This window comes from Cornus florida, unplaced genomic scaffold (genome assembly GCF_030987335.1).
Source record: "Cornus florida cultivar Cherokee Brave unplaced genomic scaffold, ASM3098733v1 CherokeeBrave_3.0.0_Hap2_Chr10, whole genome shotgun sequence".
Classification (NCBI taxonomy): Eukaryota; Viridiplantae; Streptophyta; class Magnoliopsida; order Cornales; family Cornaceae; genus Cornus; species Cornus florida.
In genome coordinates this window covers 111189720-111209331 of record NW_026775580.1, presented here as the reverse complement: position 1 = coordinate 111209331, position 19612 = coordinate 111189720, and the positions used below count along the sequence as shown (strand labels likewise).

Sequence of the window (19612 nt, the reverse complement as noted above, 5' to 3'; positions counted from 1 at the left end):
AAAAATTGTTTAGCATACTGTTTGTCAGCCCAAAAACTGTAGGGGTTTGGGGTTTCGAAACCTTAAGGTCTACAGCAATACTGCTTGTCTTAAACTTCTTTGGAATGTCGTGTCTGAATGCAAGGATAATTTGTGGACTCAATGGGTTAGGACACAACTCTTTCGAGGAAGATGTTTCTGGACTATGAATACTCCACATGCATGTTCAAGTAACTGGAAAAAGCTTATGCAGCTTCGAGGTACTACTTATTCTATGATTAGAATGAAGGTAGGAGATGGAAATCGAACTTACTTTAGGGAGGATAACTGGCTTCCTAATGGGCCACTCGCCTACCAAACCTCCCCTGACCTATTACACAACTCGTTTGTTATGCCGGGACAGCGTCTATCCTCACTAATTGGGAACAAGGGCTAGAATTTTCCACCTTTACTTACCTTGCAATTCCAGAACCTTCTTCTGATCAACCCTCCATCTCCCTCTCCGGATGCCACCATCTGGATCCCTTCACCTTCGGGTGACTTCTCTCTCAGGCATACCATTGATTGGCTTGCACCTCACCACCAACCAAGGCAATGGTAACACCTAGTATGGCATTCGTTCTCTATTCCGCACTGCAGAGTCACACTTTGGCTGGCTATTCCGAATCGCCTCTCCACGTATGATAGAAAATGTATGCGATCTTTCACCGGATCTAGATTATGCCCTTTTTGCTACTCTGCTGATGAAACCCATGATCACATCTTCTTTTCCTGCGCTTTCATCAACCCAATTTGGAGATTTTTGCACACTTTATGTCGAATTCGTGCCCTGCCCTCTTCTTGGGAAGATCTCATTGATTGGGCATCATATAGACGGAGGGGGGCGAAACCTGCAAAACTCGATCAACAAGCTTGTCCTCTCCACCTTTGTTAATCAGATCTGGACGGATCGCAATGAAAGAGCCTTCAAAAACAAAAAACAAACACAAACAAGGTTGTTGCATCGCACCATGGATTTAGTGAAACAAAGGCTTAGTTTCTTCACTGTAAGAGACTCACCCATGGCAAAGAGGATCATTCTAGAATGGGATCTCCCTCAGTATTTAAACTCCCCCTCTCTCTCTATCTCTCTCTCTACAATTGCAAACTAGAAAATCTACAAGAATCAGAAGTTGAAAACCCATATATTTCAATTTATCTATCTGTCTGCAAGAATCAAAAGATCAAAACCCATATCGGCATATCATTTCAGATTGTTCAAAAACCCATATATTTCAATTTACATCGCCTGTTGTTCCAGTTCGGGTTCGTCATTCGCAAGCTTCAGCGCTCTCTCAACTCTCAAGCTTGGCCTCTCTTTCTCTCTGCAATTGCTAAATTGTATGTATAGGTTTTGTTTTAATTTTTTTCCTAAATCAACTAATCAAGGTCTGTAATTCTTGTTTTGCAAAATATATATTATTTGGTGAAATTTTTTATGATCTTTTATATATATATATATATATAGACAAATTTGGGTTGAAATTATATGTGTGTGGGGGGGGGGGGGGGGGGGGTTGGTGTTAGAGAGCTGGCAAAAAAATTTGGTAGCTCTTATATTTGAGATAAATTTTGAGATTTTTAAATTTTGAGAGGCCAAATGAAAGGTCATTGGAGTAGCTTTTTTTACCCATCTCTCAAATTATGAGTTTGAGAGCTCAAAATGAAAGAGCATTGAAAATGCTCTAATATATACATATCAATCAAATGAATATACATATATACATATATATAATATTATTATTTATGATTATTCCAATAACTATCAATAATATAGTTATTTATATATATAGTACTTTCGACCTAAAATATTCTTTTTAAAATTTTTTTTTTTCATCTAAAATATTTTTTTATTTTTACTTTGTCAATATTTGGCAAAGGACTACGTTGAGATTGAAGTTGAGTCCATCGAACGAGGCATATAAAATAACTTGTCAAAAATTTATGAATAAATGATTTTTGTTAAATTTTAATATTTTTTTCGTAAATATTTTACTACAACCAAAGAAAATTTTAAAAAATATTTTCTGAAAAATATTTTACGTCCAAACAAACGGAACCTAAATGTATTAAAAAATTTCTAAAACAAAAGCATCTTATGAAATGTTGGATTCAACAATACCAGGTAATTGAAATAAATATATATATATATATATGGGTTAAGTGTAAAAAAAAATACCCTTAAAGTTTTAATTTGGTACAAATAATTCTTTTGACAAATTTAAACTCTAAGTTGATTAGATTATCCTTACTTAACCATTTTATAAAAAATATAAAAATAAATAATTTTGTAAAATGACTGAAAATGACACTATTGGAAGACACCCTCACATTAAAAAAAACACACCTAAAGTTTTAATTTGGTGCAAATAGGTCCTTCTGACAAGTTTAAATTTTAAGTTGATTAAATTACCCTTACTGAATCATTTTATAAAATATATAAAAAATAAAAAAAAAAATTGTAAAATGATCTAAAAGGACATTATTAGAGGACGTGGGTAATGGACAAATAAAGATAAAAATATTAAAAAAATAAAAATAAAAATAAAAATAAAATAAAGATAAAAATAAAAAATAAAGTGTAAACAAAACAAAACAAATCTATTCACACTGATAGTAGAAGTGTTTTCTACAATTGCACCATTTCATTCCCTTCCTCCAACCACTAACTCCTAACATCTAACGCCTAACATTATTGCAATGAAAAAAAAATAAAAAATTAACTCGTTCTTTTTGGTCAATGCAAATTGTCCTCTTTGGGAATGAAGTATAATTGGCCTGAGTTGTAATTTGGGCGTATGTTACGGGGCCTTTATGTTAGAAGTCCATCCACTAAGAATTAGCTGCCTATAAATAGTCCCATCTTTGTGTGCACTCACCGCACCCTTTTCCCATCATCGCCTCACTTTCACTCTCTCGCCCTCACTTTCACTATCTTGGTGCTAACATTTTGTCTCTACCACCATGACTGTGATCGTTCCTGGTACAATTCTTATATGTATTTTCTTGTTTTATCATATAGGTACGTATGTGTATAAATATATATATATATATATAAAGCTTTTCTTGTTTGTATATATAACTTAGTTGTTAATTGCTACTATATGCAGAACCAGTTCTTAACAATGATGGCAATGGCAATGACAATAGCAACGATAACAACAGCAACAGCAATACCACCAGCAACGACAACGTTGTGAAGGAACAAGAAAATCATGACCTGAAGTTTGATGGAGACTTTGTCGTCCCAGAAAGCAACGCCTTCGGACATTCCTTCAGGTTTCTTGCTTCTTTAAATATCTCTATAAACATATACAGTATAATGTTGTAATTACGATATGTACAACAAATATATCTGTTTCAATGGGTACCAGGGATTACGATAAAGAGAGCCAAAGAAAAGCCATCGTCGAGGAATTCTACAAGAAAAATCATATGTACCAGACATATGAATTCGTAAGCATTTATTTACTCTTAACAACTCATTCTAATTAAATTAACATTTTTCTTATCGACTAATGTGATTATTATATATTGTGATACACACTCACAGTAGGAAAGAAATTCCATTCTTATGGAATAACGATAGGAGTCCTGTTGGACATTATTAATGGGAGGACTCCAGTATTTTAATATAACAATCATTGAGATCAGGAAAGGAGGCAGTGTAGGACCCGGCCCCCCTCTAGAATTTTTTCTTTCCTTATTTTTTATATATATTTTTCTATAATATGTATATATTTTTTAGAATGCTTAAAAATGTCCCACTAAATTTTTTTTTTTTTTCTATATATATTCACCTATGTTTCTCTTTTTATATATACTCCATAAACACTAATTTATATGTATATAGATTATTATACTATATATGTAGTCCCCTGAAAATAAATATTTTGAGAGAATTATATTTTCTTTCCATACTCACAAACATTTTTGTTGAACATTAATAATTAATTATTTATTAGCGATAATTAATTAGAGTAGCACAAGATCGAAATTATTTGTTTTTTTTTTTTTTTTTTGAAGCATTACTCTTGGTAAAGTTTAGTGTACATTAACTTTTAAAAATAAGAATATATATATATATATTTAAAAAAAAAAGTTTAGATTTCATTTATAGTGTGGTACCATCATCATCATCATCATAAATTCAGGTTTATCATGATTAAGTAGGTTAAGAAGAAAACAAATAAGATTTGCATGCATGCTAACCGTAGGTTAAATACGTGAACTAACAATAAAGACAGACACGCCCATCCCCAAAGTCAGCCTTTTGCGTGTCTGAAGCAGAAAGTCCCATTCTGGTTCCAATCAAATCACCTAGAGCTACCAAAATTTGTTAAAGCTTATTAATGATTAAAATTAATTAGATTTACTGACGTGACAATCAGGCTGAGAAAAAGAAAGAGTACTATGGAAAACTGGACAAGTCTGTGATGAGCATATGGGAATGCTGTGAACTCCTGAACGAGTTCGTGGATGAGAGCGATCCGGACCTGGATGAGCCTCAGATTGAACATCTCCTCCAGACAGCAGAAGCCATCAGAAGAGACTACCCACATCAAGATTGGCTGCATCTCACTGCACTCATCCATGGTACGTACCTACATTCTTATATATTTTAAGTAGTGTGTATTCGATTCCATCATCACATCATACCATATATCATCATCAATACACATGCACTGCAGATTTAGGGAAGGTTATGCTGCATCGTGCATTTGGTGAGCAACCCCAGTGGTGTGTTGTGGGTATGTATTTTCTTTTAATTCCAATGTAATAATGTTATAAAATTACTCAATTAATTCATGAGGATGGTGGTCTAACGTTAAAAACAACATTTTATCGATCAGGTGACACATTTCCACTGGGATGTGCTTTTAATGAATGCATTGTTCATCACCAGGTATTTTAATTTGTACATACATGACTACTAAAATAATCTTATGTATTCATTCCACTAATTAATTATGAACCTCTTTATTGGCAGTTTTTTAAGGACAACCCAGACTCTACCAACCTCAATTTCAACACCAAGTTGGGTATTTATACTGAGAACTGTGGACTTGATAAAGTCACTATGTCCTGGGGCCATGATGAGTACATGTACTTGGTATGCCACATCACTCTTCCACGTCAGTGCCCCATGCGGCAAATTATAATATTACTATACTATATATATTGTTTTCCTATAATATGTTGACAAATAAACAATTTTGACAGGTGGCTAAGGGTAATAACACCACCCTCCCACCAGCTGGTCTCTTCATCATCAGGTTCCATTCCTTCTACGGTGAGTCGCCTCTACACCAGCCCACCTAGCTAGTACCGTTTTCTATATATAGTATAAATCTTTGTGTAACTCGATCTCAATATTTGTAAAATTAAAAAACCATTTATTTATAGTATGGTTTGTTTGATGGATTATGGACAGCATTGCACCGAGTTGGCGCTTATACGTATTTGATGAATGATGAGGACAAGGAGATGCTGAAGTGGCTTCATGTGTTCAAGTATGTACTTTTCTACTAAAATCTTCCCATAAATTATATATATACACTACGAACTACGTTGATTGAGCTTATGTGTGTACATTAATTTGTGGTGGTGAAGCAAATACGATCTTTACAGCAAAAGTAAAGTTCGGATTAACCAGGAAGAAGTGAAGCCTTATTATCTGTCCCTCATCGAAAAGGTTTGTAATCGATTGCCTCTCCTCAACAACAGTAAATTAATAGTAGTAGTAGTAGTAGTAGTTTCCTAATTACCGTTGTTTGGCATTTACAGTACTTCCCAGCCAAGCTAAGGTGGTGATCATGGATGGGTGAAGAAATTAAAGAGGGGTGGCTTTGACTTGGAAAAAAACAGCGGTTATGTAGCAGTAGTAGATCAACAATAATGTAGTATAAATAAGTTTATAATGTCCCCGGTCTACCTACTAGTTTATGTTTGCAACGAATCAACAGTACTGAACCTAACTAATATACTATGTATCTATTCTGCATATCCTTCCACATCAAGGCTCAAGCCCACCTAGCTTCAGAATTCACGACCCAACTAAGGCCCCGTAGTGGGCCTTCAGTCGAACAACTGAAATTCTTCAACCCGTTTTGAATTACTTGTTGCTAATCTTTTTATTTCTTGGTAGTTGTTACTGAAATTGGGCCAAACCCAATACTGAGTTAAAACCTTCCAAATGGGCTGATCGTTAATCTGTCCAGCTCTGTCTCTTAAACCCCAGCTCTAAAATCTAACGGATGAGACAAGTAAGATTGGCACCATCAACACGTCACACCAGAGGTCTAGGTTGATATGACCCACCATCTTTTGGGTCCATTGTCATTTAGATAAGGGTATGGACCCCTCACCCAAATAGTCCACACACTCGCAACTTTCTTCTTTCCACAAATTGACAAACAAAAAGATGTTGCAGACTAATTACCGTCAAATTCCTACTCTAATCTTCCAAAACAGACAACCTTAAATATATCTGTCACATTATTAAACATGAAGTTGTATATATTCCAAGCTTTACATACTAAGTTACTTATACAAACCCATAAACTATACTAAATTTCATCTAAAATAACTTATCCCCTACTCTATCTAAAACTTGTAAACCATCCTCATTGCTATTAACACCACTCGATGCAATGTTCTCTCATTGACCGTGTTTAAATTTTGTTACTATCAGAGACTTACTTAAACATTACAAAAATTCAATCCCAAAGGTCTAAACTTGAGTCCTTCCTATTCCTTTATAATAAATAACAAGGATTGACAAAATAAGCCAACTCAATATATAACATACATAGACAAAAAATTTCAACTTTTCTGTTAGGAAAGCAACCAGGCCTACAGAAGGTACATGCCTACCCAAATGAATGAGAATATAGAATCTATATATATATATATATATATATATGTTGGTTATGTATGGACACACACATTAAACTATATATATATTTTTTATCGTGACATTCAACGGTGGCAATCCATCAAACATGTTAGAGCATCAATTGCTTTTGTCACTTCAACATATGTCCTATTTTATCTGAACCCCTTAACTTTAGCATAAATCCTAATTAAGTATATAGTTCGTAGTACCTATTTGTGTATTATTGAAGGAGGACGTGACAAGACATTTCAAGCATTTTTAGGTTAAATTTCCTATATTTGTCCTGCTTCTATAATTACTCGCGCACATCAGATTGTAAATATCATTGCCCACTCTTGATATTCAATAATTGACGGTAGTGGAAGGATTGGATTTTATGAGTGTACCAAGCATGAACGATATTCTGTTTCTAATATTCTTATTACACCATTTTAAAGATGGTGTATACACTACTTTTGTTATTGCTAACGAATCTTATTGATTTCTATTACTACTACTAAAATAAGAATCTCTGTTCAACTATGTTGTATATGTAAAAGTCAATTCATAGTACGTCTTGTCTTTTACCACATTATGAAATACTATTAATCAAGTGTTTAACATACTAATATATAAGGGCATCTTTCAAAGTAGTTTCCAAAACTAAAACCTTGGAATCAATATTAGGCTAAGAGAGACCTTATACTTTTCGGTATCAAGTTGAAGAGGCTTCATTCTCTTTTGAAAATTAACTAATAATGACAATTTGTACCTCTTTTTTAAAAATTCAAAATATATTGATTAAATAGAGAAATTACATATAAAATTTTGTAGGTGGGCCAATTTTCATAAAAAATTCCAAGTGTCTACTTTTTTTTATTTATTATAACTACAAAATCAAGAAGTAGGTTTTCTTTTCTTTTTTCTTTGTGAGTCATGAGTTGATTTAACTCTCCCAAAGAAAGCCTTCTTTGCTTACGTTGCTACGTGATTGATAATGATACATACTAATTTATTAATAACAAAAAAATGCTATCACGAAGTGAATTTGAGCCACATTTGGGAAAAATTCAAGGTTTCCAATTTTTTCCACAATTGTCCAAACACCCTCTTGATTGTGGGGTCCAATTGAACCGTAGCAGTTCTCAAACCCGTGACATGAGCTCAATTTTTTAAAGCTGATTAACGGATCCAAATCCCCTCTAATACAACCCTGTTCCTAATCTAAGAAATATTTTTTTTTTTTTTTTTTTTTTGTTTGCACCAGGAACTCACCTAGGCATGACCCTCCGAAGGGGTCCATCCTAGACTACAAATCTGAAATGCTATCGACGGCTCCACACCTCAATACTAATTTCAGTCAACGAATATAATAAAAATGAACGGACTCGAACTTGGGACATATGACACCCTAAACTGTTTCCTTACCAATTCTACCAAGTCCAAACACCTAAGAAACATTTGAGTAAACATAAAAGTACTAAAAATGTGTAATGAGGTTAAAATTTATTTTAAATGGAGATTAGCTTTCACTTTCAGTTGACATGTGACTAGATTTTCCAAATCCCACTAAAATAGACAGCCCAATATAAAGATGTTGCTATCATGATAGAGAGGATAAATATCCCCAGAGGTGTAATAGTATATATATATATATGTGAAGCTCACCCACAAACGTTTATTGGCCAAAAATGGACTAGCCATAATTTAGAGCCTTATCACATAATCTCTGGTAATGTGCAAAGATAAGGGAGGTTATTATTATTATTATCATCATCATTATTATTATTATTATTTAAATTTTTTTATTTTTGGGTCACTCTTTCATTATCAATCACTTAATCCTCCTTTACCTAAGAACCGAGGACTTTGAATAGTCTTCCATAAATAATGGAATGGCAACATCTTCCACTCCCTCGGTAACTATTCGCTAGATGTTGAAAGTGATATTCGGATATATCCATAACAAATCTTTTTTTCATTTTGTGGTTGGTTTATGTAATTAGTAATTATAAATCTTTGACCAACTAAAAACAAAAAATTATTATTTTCTTATATCATATCATATATATATATATATATAGAAAGTTCCTTTCCAAAATTGATCAAACAAATTTTTATTATTATTTTTAAAAATAATAAACAAAAATAATAATTAAGTATGATAGGAATGCCAGACACTGAATGAACTATCACACTGTTAATTAAAAGTGTTATGACTTTACATTGCCCCGGAAGAAGTGATGTGATATATGTAAATTTAAATACTCTTTTACGATATAACACATTTTAAAGTGTTCATTGTGAACTTAGCAAAATTTTAGAATAATAATAGAATAGCTGATTTATTCGAAAAAATAAAAAAAAATAGATGATATTATATCCGAATAGGATAAGAATGATTACTTAAAGCATTAGCCTTCCGAAAGAAGAAAGAAGCAGAGAATGCTATATCTGAATAGGGTAAGAATTGTAATACAAGGCAAGCAACACCCGCCACCACACCTGTATTCCTTCTGTATCTACTTCAAGAATTGTTCTACTAAATGGACGACAATTATCCACTGATAGCCCAGTTTACGATCTTCTGAATCGTACGCTATAGAATTTGATAGTGATAATATCAAAGTGGCGATGAAAAAATAAAGGAAAATAAATAAAATAAAATGAAAAAGAAAGAGAGATAAAGATAAAGATAAAGGAGGAGGGACAAAGACATGCGAATCCCGAGGCAAGACAGTGAGATAGTACATGCAAATCCTGCCACGCATAAAATGGCAGGTGGAAGGAGATATGATGTGTCAACGACAAGTGATTAAAAAAGGGGACACGTGTACCGTGGAGGACAAGCATGGTCCGAGGTCAACTGTAGGGACGACACGTGGGAGGTGGTACACCTTCACATTCAGATTTTTCTTGTACGGCGAGCCCCAAGCCTGATCTGTTTTTGTCGGATTGCGGAATGAAGGTGTACGTGGCCATGTGTCCCCTGATATGGTGCCACCTTATGAGACATTCCTCGTGCCAAGGTCACGTGATAGCGCCAGACCCACCAACTACATTTTGACCGGGAGAGAGATATCCTTACCCTCGCTACTGTTTGGGATGTACCCAAATTTAATGCTTTTTTTCCAACTAAATAAAATTTTATAAGGAGGAGTATTAAAAGGTTCCCCTCTTTATTTATTTTAATTTTTATAATTATAAATCCATTAAGGAGATGTCGTTTATTTTTATAAAAATTATTTTTTAATCTTTTCTTTTTTCTCCTCTTTTATTATCTCTTCAAAACGTAAATCACGCCGATTACAACTGTATACAAAAACGTCACCATCGTCCCTACTTTAAATTATAAAATTTTATTCTGATAAAATTTTAATTATATTTGATGAAGTCGGTATAAAGTAATGTAATGCGAAAAAAAAGAAGGAAAACTGAAAAAGCTTTTGAATTTACAATAATAATCCAAAGAAAAAAAAAATTTTTGATTAAGTGGAGTAAGAGCATCTCCAGCAATTTATTAAAAAAAAAAAAATGTGTAAAATATACCATCTTTTATGATTTATAAATATACATTGTCACATCACCAATGTGTAAAAAGAATTGTGTATTCACACAATCTTTTTACACATTCACGTAAGCATATTTTCTACATGCCATAAAGAAAAATCTGTAACTGACGGCAAAATAAAAATTGTTCGACCATCTTTTATATTTTTTAAAAAAAAATTTATCTTTTTACATTCTATTCTAATGAAATAAATGTGTATTAACCAAATATTAGATATATATATATATATATATATATATATATATATATATAATATATATATTTTAATTACGATTTTATATAATTGTTGTTAGATACAGTTATACAAATTATTAATTTTTTTTTTTTTTTTTTTTTGTAATTAGTCTATTCAATCGCAATTGTTGTTGCATATTTTTTATTTCTGTACAAAGTGAAATATATAGGAAAATTATTATTTTTTTCCTAATTGAGGAGGATTGCCACGTGAGGTTTAATCGCAAAAAAGTAAATGAATTAAGTAAGTTTGTAAAAGTTATGTAGGACTTTAGGTATGACACGCGTGGTTGGTTGTTATTGGGTTAGAACTAAAAATACATATTACAAAATTTTTGTGTAAATCTACTTTAACACATCAGATTTTTACAAAAATATATACACAACAGTTGGAGATGCTCTAAAGTTAAATAATGTCAAATATTTTCTTTACTAAAATAAAAAAACAAAAAATGTTATTAATAAATATTTTTATATTTTGAAAGCTGCATGATAATTTCTTTTGGTAATCAAAGCCGGCGTGCTTTACGTTTGGAAGTTCTGCAAATTCCTGCTGCTACTAAATTGCAATATTTTATTGTAATATTTAAGTATTTAAAACCACAAAAAGAAGTTTTAAAAGATCTTATCCATTATACTATTTTGTATTCGGAAATTAAATTTGGTTAAAATGAGGGGTTTTTTAAATGAATTAGGGTGGACTAATTAGATTTTCTATTTTAATTTTGATTAATGTGAAAGAAAAATAACAACTAATAACAAAAAACTGTCGAACGATCAAGACTGAAGATTTAATGTCAATCACCTAACAGTTGATATAAAGATTGTAACACCTGACCTGTCCTTGTTTAATGGAAATTGGCCCAATTTATTAAGGATTTAGTTCAATTGTGTAAAAGCTGGGAAACATAATTTTTACTTCTTTTTTTTTTTTCTTCTATTTTTTACTCGCAAAGTGTTAAAAATTCACACTAACCGGATTACAAAGAGCGGTCTATTCTTATTTCATAGTAGTAACAAGCAAAAACTGATAAATAAGAAGAAGCATTTAAAAAATAAATAATACACTTTATATTAGCTCTTGTAATTTGGAAAAAAAATATACTATATAGAACTAAGGTGACAGACAAATAAATGATATGGATAGGACCAGGGAAGGAGTCAGAATTTTTTTTAGGTAGGACAGTTGTACACTAAATATATATTTACATAATAATGTGTATATGTATGTGTATATATATATATATATATATATATATATATATATATATTAGGAAAAGGTACGTGTGATACACGTGGTGAATATTTTGTAACTTATAAAATATTTGTTCATATTGATTAATCAAAATTTATTTTATATTAATAAATAAATACTGAAATATTTTGAAATTGGAGTTTAAGTTTCGTAAATTAATAAATTCTTTTATGTTTTTATATTAATATTGCAATATGTATATTTTATTTTTTATTAAATAATAATTTTTTATTTTAATAGTGAAATATTTGAGTTTTGCAAAGTAACAAATTTTTTTTAGGTAATTTGAATTTTACATTACATTATATTAATGTAATTTGAATTTTTTAGGTAATTTGTAATTTGAATTTTATTAGATAATTTGAAATTTAGTATAATTTTTAATTTACAATAGAAATTCAATTATATTAATTTTTAATTAAATTGTAAAATAGAAATTCAATTATACTAATTATACATTACATTGAAATTGATATAAAAATTTATTATATGGAGTTTGTGGTTTTCGGAAGACTCTAGGTTATATTTTATTTTCTTTAAATATGTAATTTGTGGTAGAATTTTATAAAAATTATTTTATTTTATTAAGATATATCTTTGTAAAATTAGATTTTCTTTTCTTAAAAAACTCATAAAAAATAGATAAATACAAGGGTTATATACTTATATGCGATAGAGTTCTCTTTTTGTATTAATTAATAAATATTTTTTATATTAAAAAATAAATACTGAAATGTTCAAATTCTTTAACATTTATATTTTATTTATATGTATTATTATATTATTATATATTTTCTTTAAATATATCATTGTCTAATGTGATAGAGTTATAGAAATTGTATTATTTTCTTTAAATATATCCTTATTTAATTAGATTTTATTTTATTAGAAAACTTATAATAAATAGATAAATACAGGTTATATGTGATAGAGTTTTAAAGAAAATAAAATACTTAATTTGTGATAAAGTTTTGGTAATTTGTGTTAAAGTTTTATAAAAACTATTTAAATATATCCTTATCTAGTGTGATAGAGTTTCATTGCAAATAAAATAGATAATTTACAATTTTATATAAATTATTTATTTTCTTTAAATAAATATATCCATGTTTAATTATATTTTTTTATTAAAAAAATTCATAAAAAAAGATAATTTGAGGTAGAGTTTTAGAAAAATTATTTTATTTTTTATACAAATTATTAAATATTTTTTATATTAATAATTCTTGTCTAGTTATATTATATTTTATTAAAAAATTCATAATAAATACATAAATAGGTAATTTTTATTAGAATTTTATATAAACTCTTTACAAAAAATATTTTATTTTTTTTAAATATATCGTTGTCTAATTAGATTTCCTTCATAAAAAAACTCACAATAAATAGATAAAAACAAGTTATATGTGATAAAGTTTTAAAGAAAATAAAATAGATAATTTGTGGTAGAGTTTTATATAAATTATTATATTTTTTGGAAATCTATTTATAATAAATAAATTAAAAGGTAATTTGTGTTACAGTTCAATAGAAATTCTTTAAAAAAACACTTTTTATATCAATTAATAAATATTTTTTTATGTTAATAATTCTTGTCTAATTAGATTTCATTTTATTAAAAAACTCATAATAAATAGATAAATAATTAATTTGTGTTAGAGTTTTATAGAAACTCTTTTCAAACCTCTTTTTATATTAATTAATAAATATTTTTTTATCTTAATAATGCTTGTCTAATTAAATTTTCTTTTATTAAAAAAACTCATAATAAATAGATAAATAGGTAATTTGTGATATAGTTTTATAGAAACTATTTTAATAACTCTTTTTAGATCAATTAATAAATAATTATTTATATTAATAATACTTGTCGAATTAGATCTCCTTTTATTAAAAAAAAAACACTTAATAAATATTTAAATAGAAAATTTAAGTTAAAATTTTATAGAAACTCTTTAAATATTATCTCTTTGTCCATTGGGATAGAGTTTTATTGAAAATAAAATTTGTGATTTGTGATAGAGTTTTATAAAAATTATTTTATTTTCTTTAAATATATCCTTTTTTAATTAGATTTAATTTTATTAAGAAACTCATAATAAAAGTTAATTTATGGTAGAGTTTTAGAAAAATTATTTTATTTTATATATCAATTAATAAATATTTTTTATATTAATAATTCTAGTCTGATTAGATTTTCTATTATTAAAAAATTCATAATAATAAATAGATAAATAGATTAACTTAAATTTTATTAGATAGATTTTAGAGTTTGATTGACATTTTTTTTTTTTTTTTATAAAAACTTTTTGCATATCAATTAATAAATATTTCTTTTTATAAAAATAGATAGTTAAATACTGAAACTATTTGCACATGTAATATACTATAAATAAAAACTTTTTTTATATCAATTAATAAATATTTTTTTATATAAATAAATAATTACTTAAACATATTGGCACAACTTCTGTATTTTACTCAAAAAATTAGGTTTTGTTTTATTAAAAAATTCATAATAATAAATAGGTTAATTTGAATTTTATTAGGTAGATTTTTGAGTTTTATAGAAGTTTTTTTCTATAAAAACTCCTTTCATATCAATTAATAAATATTTTTTTATATAAATAAATAAATACTGAAACTTTAGATTTACTTTTATTAAAAAATTCATAATAATAAATAGATAAATAGGTTAATTTGAATTTTATTAGGTAGATTTTAGAGTTTTATAGAGTTTTTTTTTCTTTTATTTATTTTTTTATAAAAACTCTTTTCATATCAATTAATAAATATTTTTTATATAAATAAATAAATACTGAAATACTGAAACTCTTTGCACATTTAATATTTTATTTTCTTTAAATATATCCTTGTCTAATTAAATTTATTTTTATCAAGAAACTCATAATAAAAGTTAATTTGTGGTAAAGTTTTAGAAAATTTATTTTATTTTATATATCAATTAATAAGTATTTTTTATATTAATAATTCTTGTCTAATTCAATTATCTTTTACTAAAAAATTCATAATAATAAATAGATAAATAGGTTAATTTAAATTTTATTAAATAGACCTACCCTACCCTCGATATAAACCTACCCTACCCTCGATATAAACCTACCCTACCCTCAATAAGATTGATTATATATCATTATCAAGGATAATGAAATCAAATCTGACGTGGTTCAACAGGTAAGAATAATCCTACTATAACTGGAGGAGGTCAAAAAAGTTATAACATATCATATCCCCAACAAATCTGGTAATAAATCTCCTATGATTTCGCACAAGCGGAAGATAAGATCGACCATCGACATCAGCGAAACGATTTTGATTCCAATCGACAGCCATAAATAGGGCACCAAGACATTAAAGAAGGTACGACGGAAAAACTATTATTAATCCCTACCTTCTTTTTAGACCTCCGTGACTAATTTGATCGTCGGAGAGCTCTTTGCAGGCACCACACCAGTGCCGTCAATGTTCATCGATCTTCTCCTCTCTTCCTTGCAGGAAAACGGTATCATATCGGACTGCGCAAATTTTAGCTTCAACAGTTGGCGCCGTCTGTGGGAACAACGATTCCCTTGAATCAATTAATTACTCGTTGGGTATATACGTTTGCAGTCTGGTATGGTTACCGAACGAACACCGTCGCAGGGATCTAGTCAAAGGGTAGAGTCGGGTGAAAACCTGGACGTCCCAAACGACCAGGCACGGCTTACAGCGTTGGAACTGCAGGTTCAAACTCTGAGTCAGGGTATGAACCAGTTGATCCAGCAAAATGCAACGCTCTTGCAACACCTTGTTCCACCAGTTCAACAAAACTTTCCAGGACAAGATCTCTCAAGTCCAAACGGAGGTAATGGGAATCTTGAAGAGAGGGATAATCATTCCCCCCAAAATGAGACTGAAGTGGAACAAAGCCAGGTGGGAACCCGACATAGAGAGGTGGTTCACCCATCTCTCCTACGGAGTTCCCGTCCTCCTGAAAAGCATAGCCTTCTGTCTTAAGGAAAAGATAAAGAAAGTTACCCATCTCGACTTGCAGATCAAGGATCTCAAGGGGAAAATGAAATATGTAATGCAGGCTATGAAAGGGAAAGGTCCTGCCGCCGTAGATGACCTGGTACAAAGGACCAACCGGCTTTTCAGTCCCGCCGTTACGAAATGTCCACTACCTAGCAAGTTCAGGATGCCCTCGTTCGAAAGCTTCGATGGAACCAAAGATCCCCTCGATCACTTGGAAACTTTTCAAGCTCTTATGCATTTACACGCTGTGCCAGATAAAATCATGTGCCGAGCTTTTCCCACTACACTTAAGGGATTAACGAGAGTTTGGTTCAACAAGTTGAAGCCAGGAACCATCAACACCTTCGAAGAATTGAGTAAGCAGTTTGTAAGCCACTTCATTGCAGGTCAGAGGCATAAGAGGCTGACTACCTACCTGTTTACCGTGGAGCAACAAAAGGAAGAGTCGATTCGGGAATAGATCACTCGATTCAATGCAGAGATGTTGCAGATAGAAGAGGCGGACGACAAGGTAGCTTTGACCGCTTTCATAGGAGGACTCCAAACCTCCAGATTTTTGTTCTCCTTATCAAAATAACCTCCCACCAGCATGATAGAGTTGCTGGTCAGAGCGCAAAAATACATTAACGCTGAAGACACTATGAGTGCACGGAAGGAATGAGAGGACAAAAAGAGGCCAGCCCCTCTCGCCGGGGATGAAAATAATACCAAATATAAGAAATCGTTCTTCAGCCAAAGCGACAGCACATATCATGAGAATGACTCAGATGAGTATACCGACTATAAATTGTCTCACGGCTGGAATTAGCCTTATCAAGTCATTCACAATAAAGACTGGGGGCATCTTAGTTAATCATTTAAATGGAAGGTAGCTCCATCACATGTTATTTTGTTTTTAATAAGCCTTGAGAAAATGATGGTCTTTAATAAAATTCCTTTTAGTTTATACGTGCAGTATCTCCGTACTATAAGGGATAGTAAATGAGTGTCCTGTATTACAAGGATCCGGGCTGAGTGAATCCCGTAATCCGTATCCCCGTACTATAAAGGATAATAAATAAGTGTCATGTATTACAAGGACTCAGGCTGAGTAAATTCCGTAATCCGTACCCCCGTACTATAAGGGAATAGTAAATGAGTGTCCTGTATTACAAGGACCCGGGCTGAATGAATCTCGTCATCTATATCCCCGGACTATAGGGGATAAATATCCTATATTATCAGGACCCGGGCTGAATGAATCCCGTAATCCATATCCCCATAATATAAGGGATAATAAATTAATGTACTGTACTACAAGGACCCGGGTTGGATGAATCCCGTAATTAATATCCCCTTACAATAAGGGATAGTAAATAAAAATCCTTTATTAAAGAGGTGAGCTGAGTAAAACTCGTAAAATTCAATTCCCTTACTAAAGGGATGAGTTGAGTAAAACTCATAAAGTTCAATTCCCTTATTAAGGAGTGAAACTCATATAATTTATTCCCTTATCAAAGGAAGAGTACTATTCCCTCGAGTGCAAAAATAAAATAAAAAATAAAAAAATCATGAACAGTACCCTCGGGTGAAAAAAAAAAAAAAAAAAAATCCTAAGTTACTATTCACGTGAATAGTGCCTGAAGGTACTGTTCACAGTGGTATTAAAAAAATTCCCTATGTTACTATTCACATGAATAGTAACCGCGGTACTATTCACAGGGGTTGGAAAAAAATCCTGAGTTACTATTTACGTGAATAGTACCCGTGGGTACTGTTCACAGGGGATTGAAAAAAAAAAAATCCTTAGTTACTATTTGCGTGAATAGTACCTGCGGGAATAGTACCTGCGGGTACTGTTCACCGGGGTTGGAAAAAAATAAAAATAAATTATTATTATTATTATTTATTACATTCCCAAAGCTAGATTTGCAAGCTTGGGAATGGGAGGCAACTGATAGGGAAAATATAAACCTACCCTACTCTGGATAAGATTGATTAGATTTCATTAGTAAGGATAATGAAATCAAATCTGACGTGGTTCAACAGGTAAGAATAATCCTACTATAATTGGCAAAGGATTAAATCATATCCCTGACAAATCTAGTAATAAATCTCCTATGATTTCGCACAAGCGGAAGATAAGATCAACCATCGACATCGGCGGAACGATTTTGATTTCAATCGACAGCCATAAATAGGACACCAAGCCATTAAAAAAGGTACGACGTAAAAATTATTATTAATCCCTGCCTTCTTTTTAGATCTCCGTGACTAATTTGATCATCGGAGAGCTCTTGGCAGGTACCACACCGGTGCCGTCAAGGTTCATCGATCTTTTCCTCTCTTCTTTGCAAGAAAACGGTATCGTTTCGGACTACGCGAATTTCAGCCTCAACAAGGTAAATTAGATTTTCTTTTATTAAATAACTTGTAATAAATAAATAAACTGTTAATTTGTGTTAGAGTTTAATATAAATTCTTTTAAAAACTTTTTTTATATCAATTAATAAATATTTTTTATTTTAATAATTCTTGTCTAATTAGATTTACTTTTAGTAAAAAAACTCAGAATAAATAGATAAATAGGTAATTTGTGTTTTAAAAACTCTTTAAAAACCTCCTTTTGTATCAGTTAATAAATAATTTTTTTATATTAATAATACTTGTCCAATTTGGTTTCCTTTTATTAAAAAACTCATGATAAAGTGATAAATTGGTAATTTGTGTTAGAGTTTTATACAAATTCTTTAAATATATCTTTGTTGATAGAGTTTTATTGATAATAAAATAGGTAATTTGTAATAGAGTTTTATTGAAATTATTTTATTTTCTTTAAATATATACTTGTCTAATTAATTTTAATTTTATTAAGATACTCATAATAAAAGCTAATTTGTGGTAGAGTTTTATAAAAATTATTTTATTTTATATATCAATTAATAAATATTTTTTATATTAATAAATCTTGTATAATTAGATTTTCTTTTATTAAAAATGGATAATAATAAATAGATAAATATGTTAATTTAAATTTTATTATGTAGATTTTACTGTTTTATAGATTTTTTTTTTTTTTTTTTTTTTTTAGTAAAAACTCTTTTCATATCATTTAATAAATATTTTTTTTATATAAATAAATAATGAAACTCTTTACACATCTAATAATAATATAGATAAAAACTGTTTTTATATCAATTAGTAAATATTTTTTATATAAATAAATAAATACTGAAAACTCTTGACAGAGCTTTTGTATTTTACTCTGAAATTCAACTCAATTAATAAATATTTTTTATATAAATAAATAAATACTGAAATACTGAAACTCTTTGGCAGAGTTTCTGTATTTTACTCTGGAATTCTGAATTTCTAGAATTCTCAATTTCTATACCCCTTCCTCCTTCCTCCATGCCTCTATTTATAGGCTTCTTGGATGAATTGGATGATGACATGTGTCATTTTCTGATAATGACATAATCATAATTGGCCCGGGCAGGTTATATTGTGATAATTATTTATAAAAAATAACTAAAAATAAGAGTTTTATATAGAATGTGATTGATTTTATTAGATAATTTTTAAAATTTTATAGAAACTATTTTTACAAAAACTATTTTTATATCAATTAATAAATATTTTT

General features: G+C 29.9%; 1 protein-coding gene across 1 annotated transcript; it reads left to right on the top strand.

Moving 5' to 3' along the window:
- The first annotated feature begins 2982 nt into the window (after positions 1 to 2982).
- LOC132278401 (inositol oxygenase 1-like) lies at positions 2983 to 5832 on the top strand. Its single transcript, XM_059780193.1, has 11 exons — positions 2983 to 3001; positions 3129 to 3297; positions 3393 to 3474; positions 4410 to 4614; positions 4710 to 4769; positions 4872 to 4924; positions 5009 to 5131; positions 5242 to 5311; positions 5453 to 5531; positions 5632 to 5713; positions 5806 to 5832. The coding sequence occupies exons 1-11, from the start codon at positions 2983 to 2985 to the stop codon at positions 5830 to 5832; spliced, it is 969 nt and encodes a 322-aa protein (XP_059636176.1).
- The last annotated feature ends 13780 nt before the right edge of the window (positions 5833 to 19612 follow it).

Excerpts from the sequence above, each read along its gene's own strand:
- LOC132278401 (XM_059780193.1), top strand. Across the intron at positions 3,475-4,409 it reads TGTACCAGACATATGAATTC|GCTGAGAAAAAGAAAGAGTA; the intron begins GTAAGCATTTAT and ends CGTGACAATCAG. Across the intron at positions 4,615-4,709 it reads TCTCACTGCACTCATCCATG|ATTTAGGGAAGGTTATGCTG; the intron begins GTACGTACCTAC and ends CATGCACTGCAG.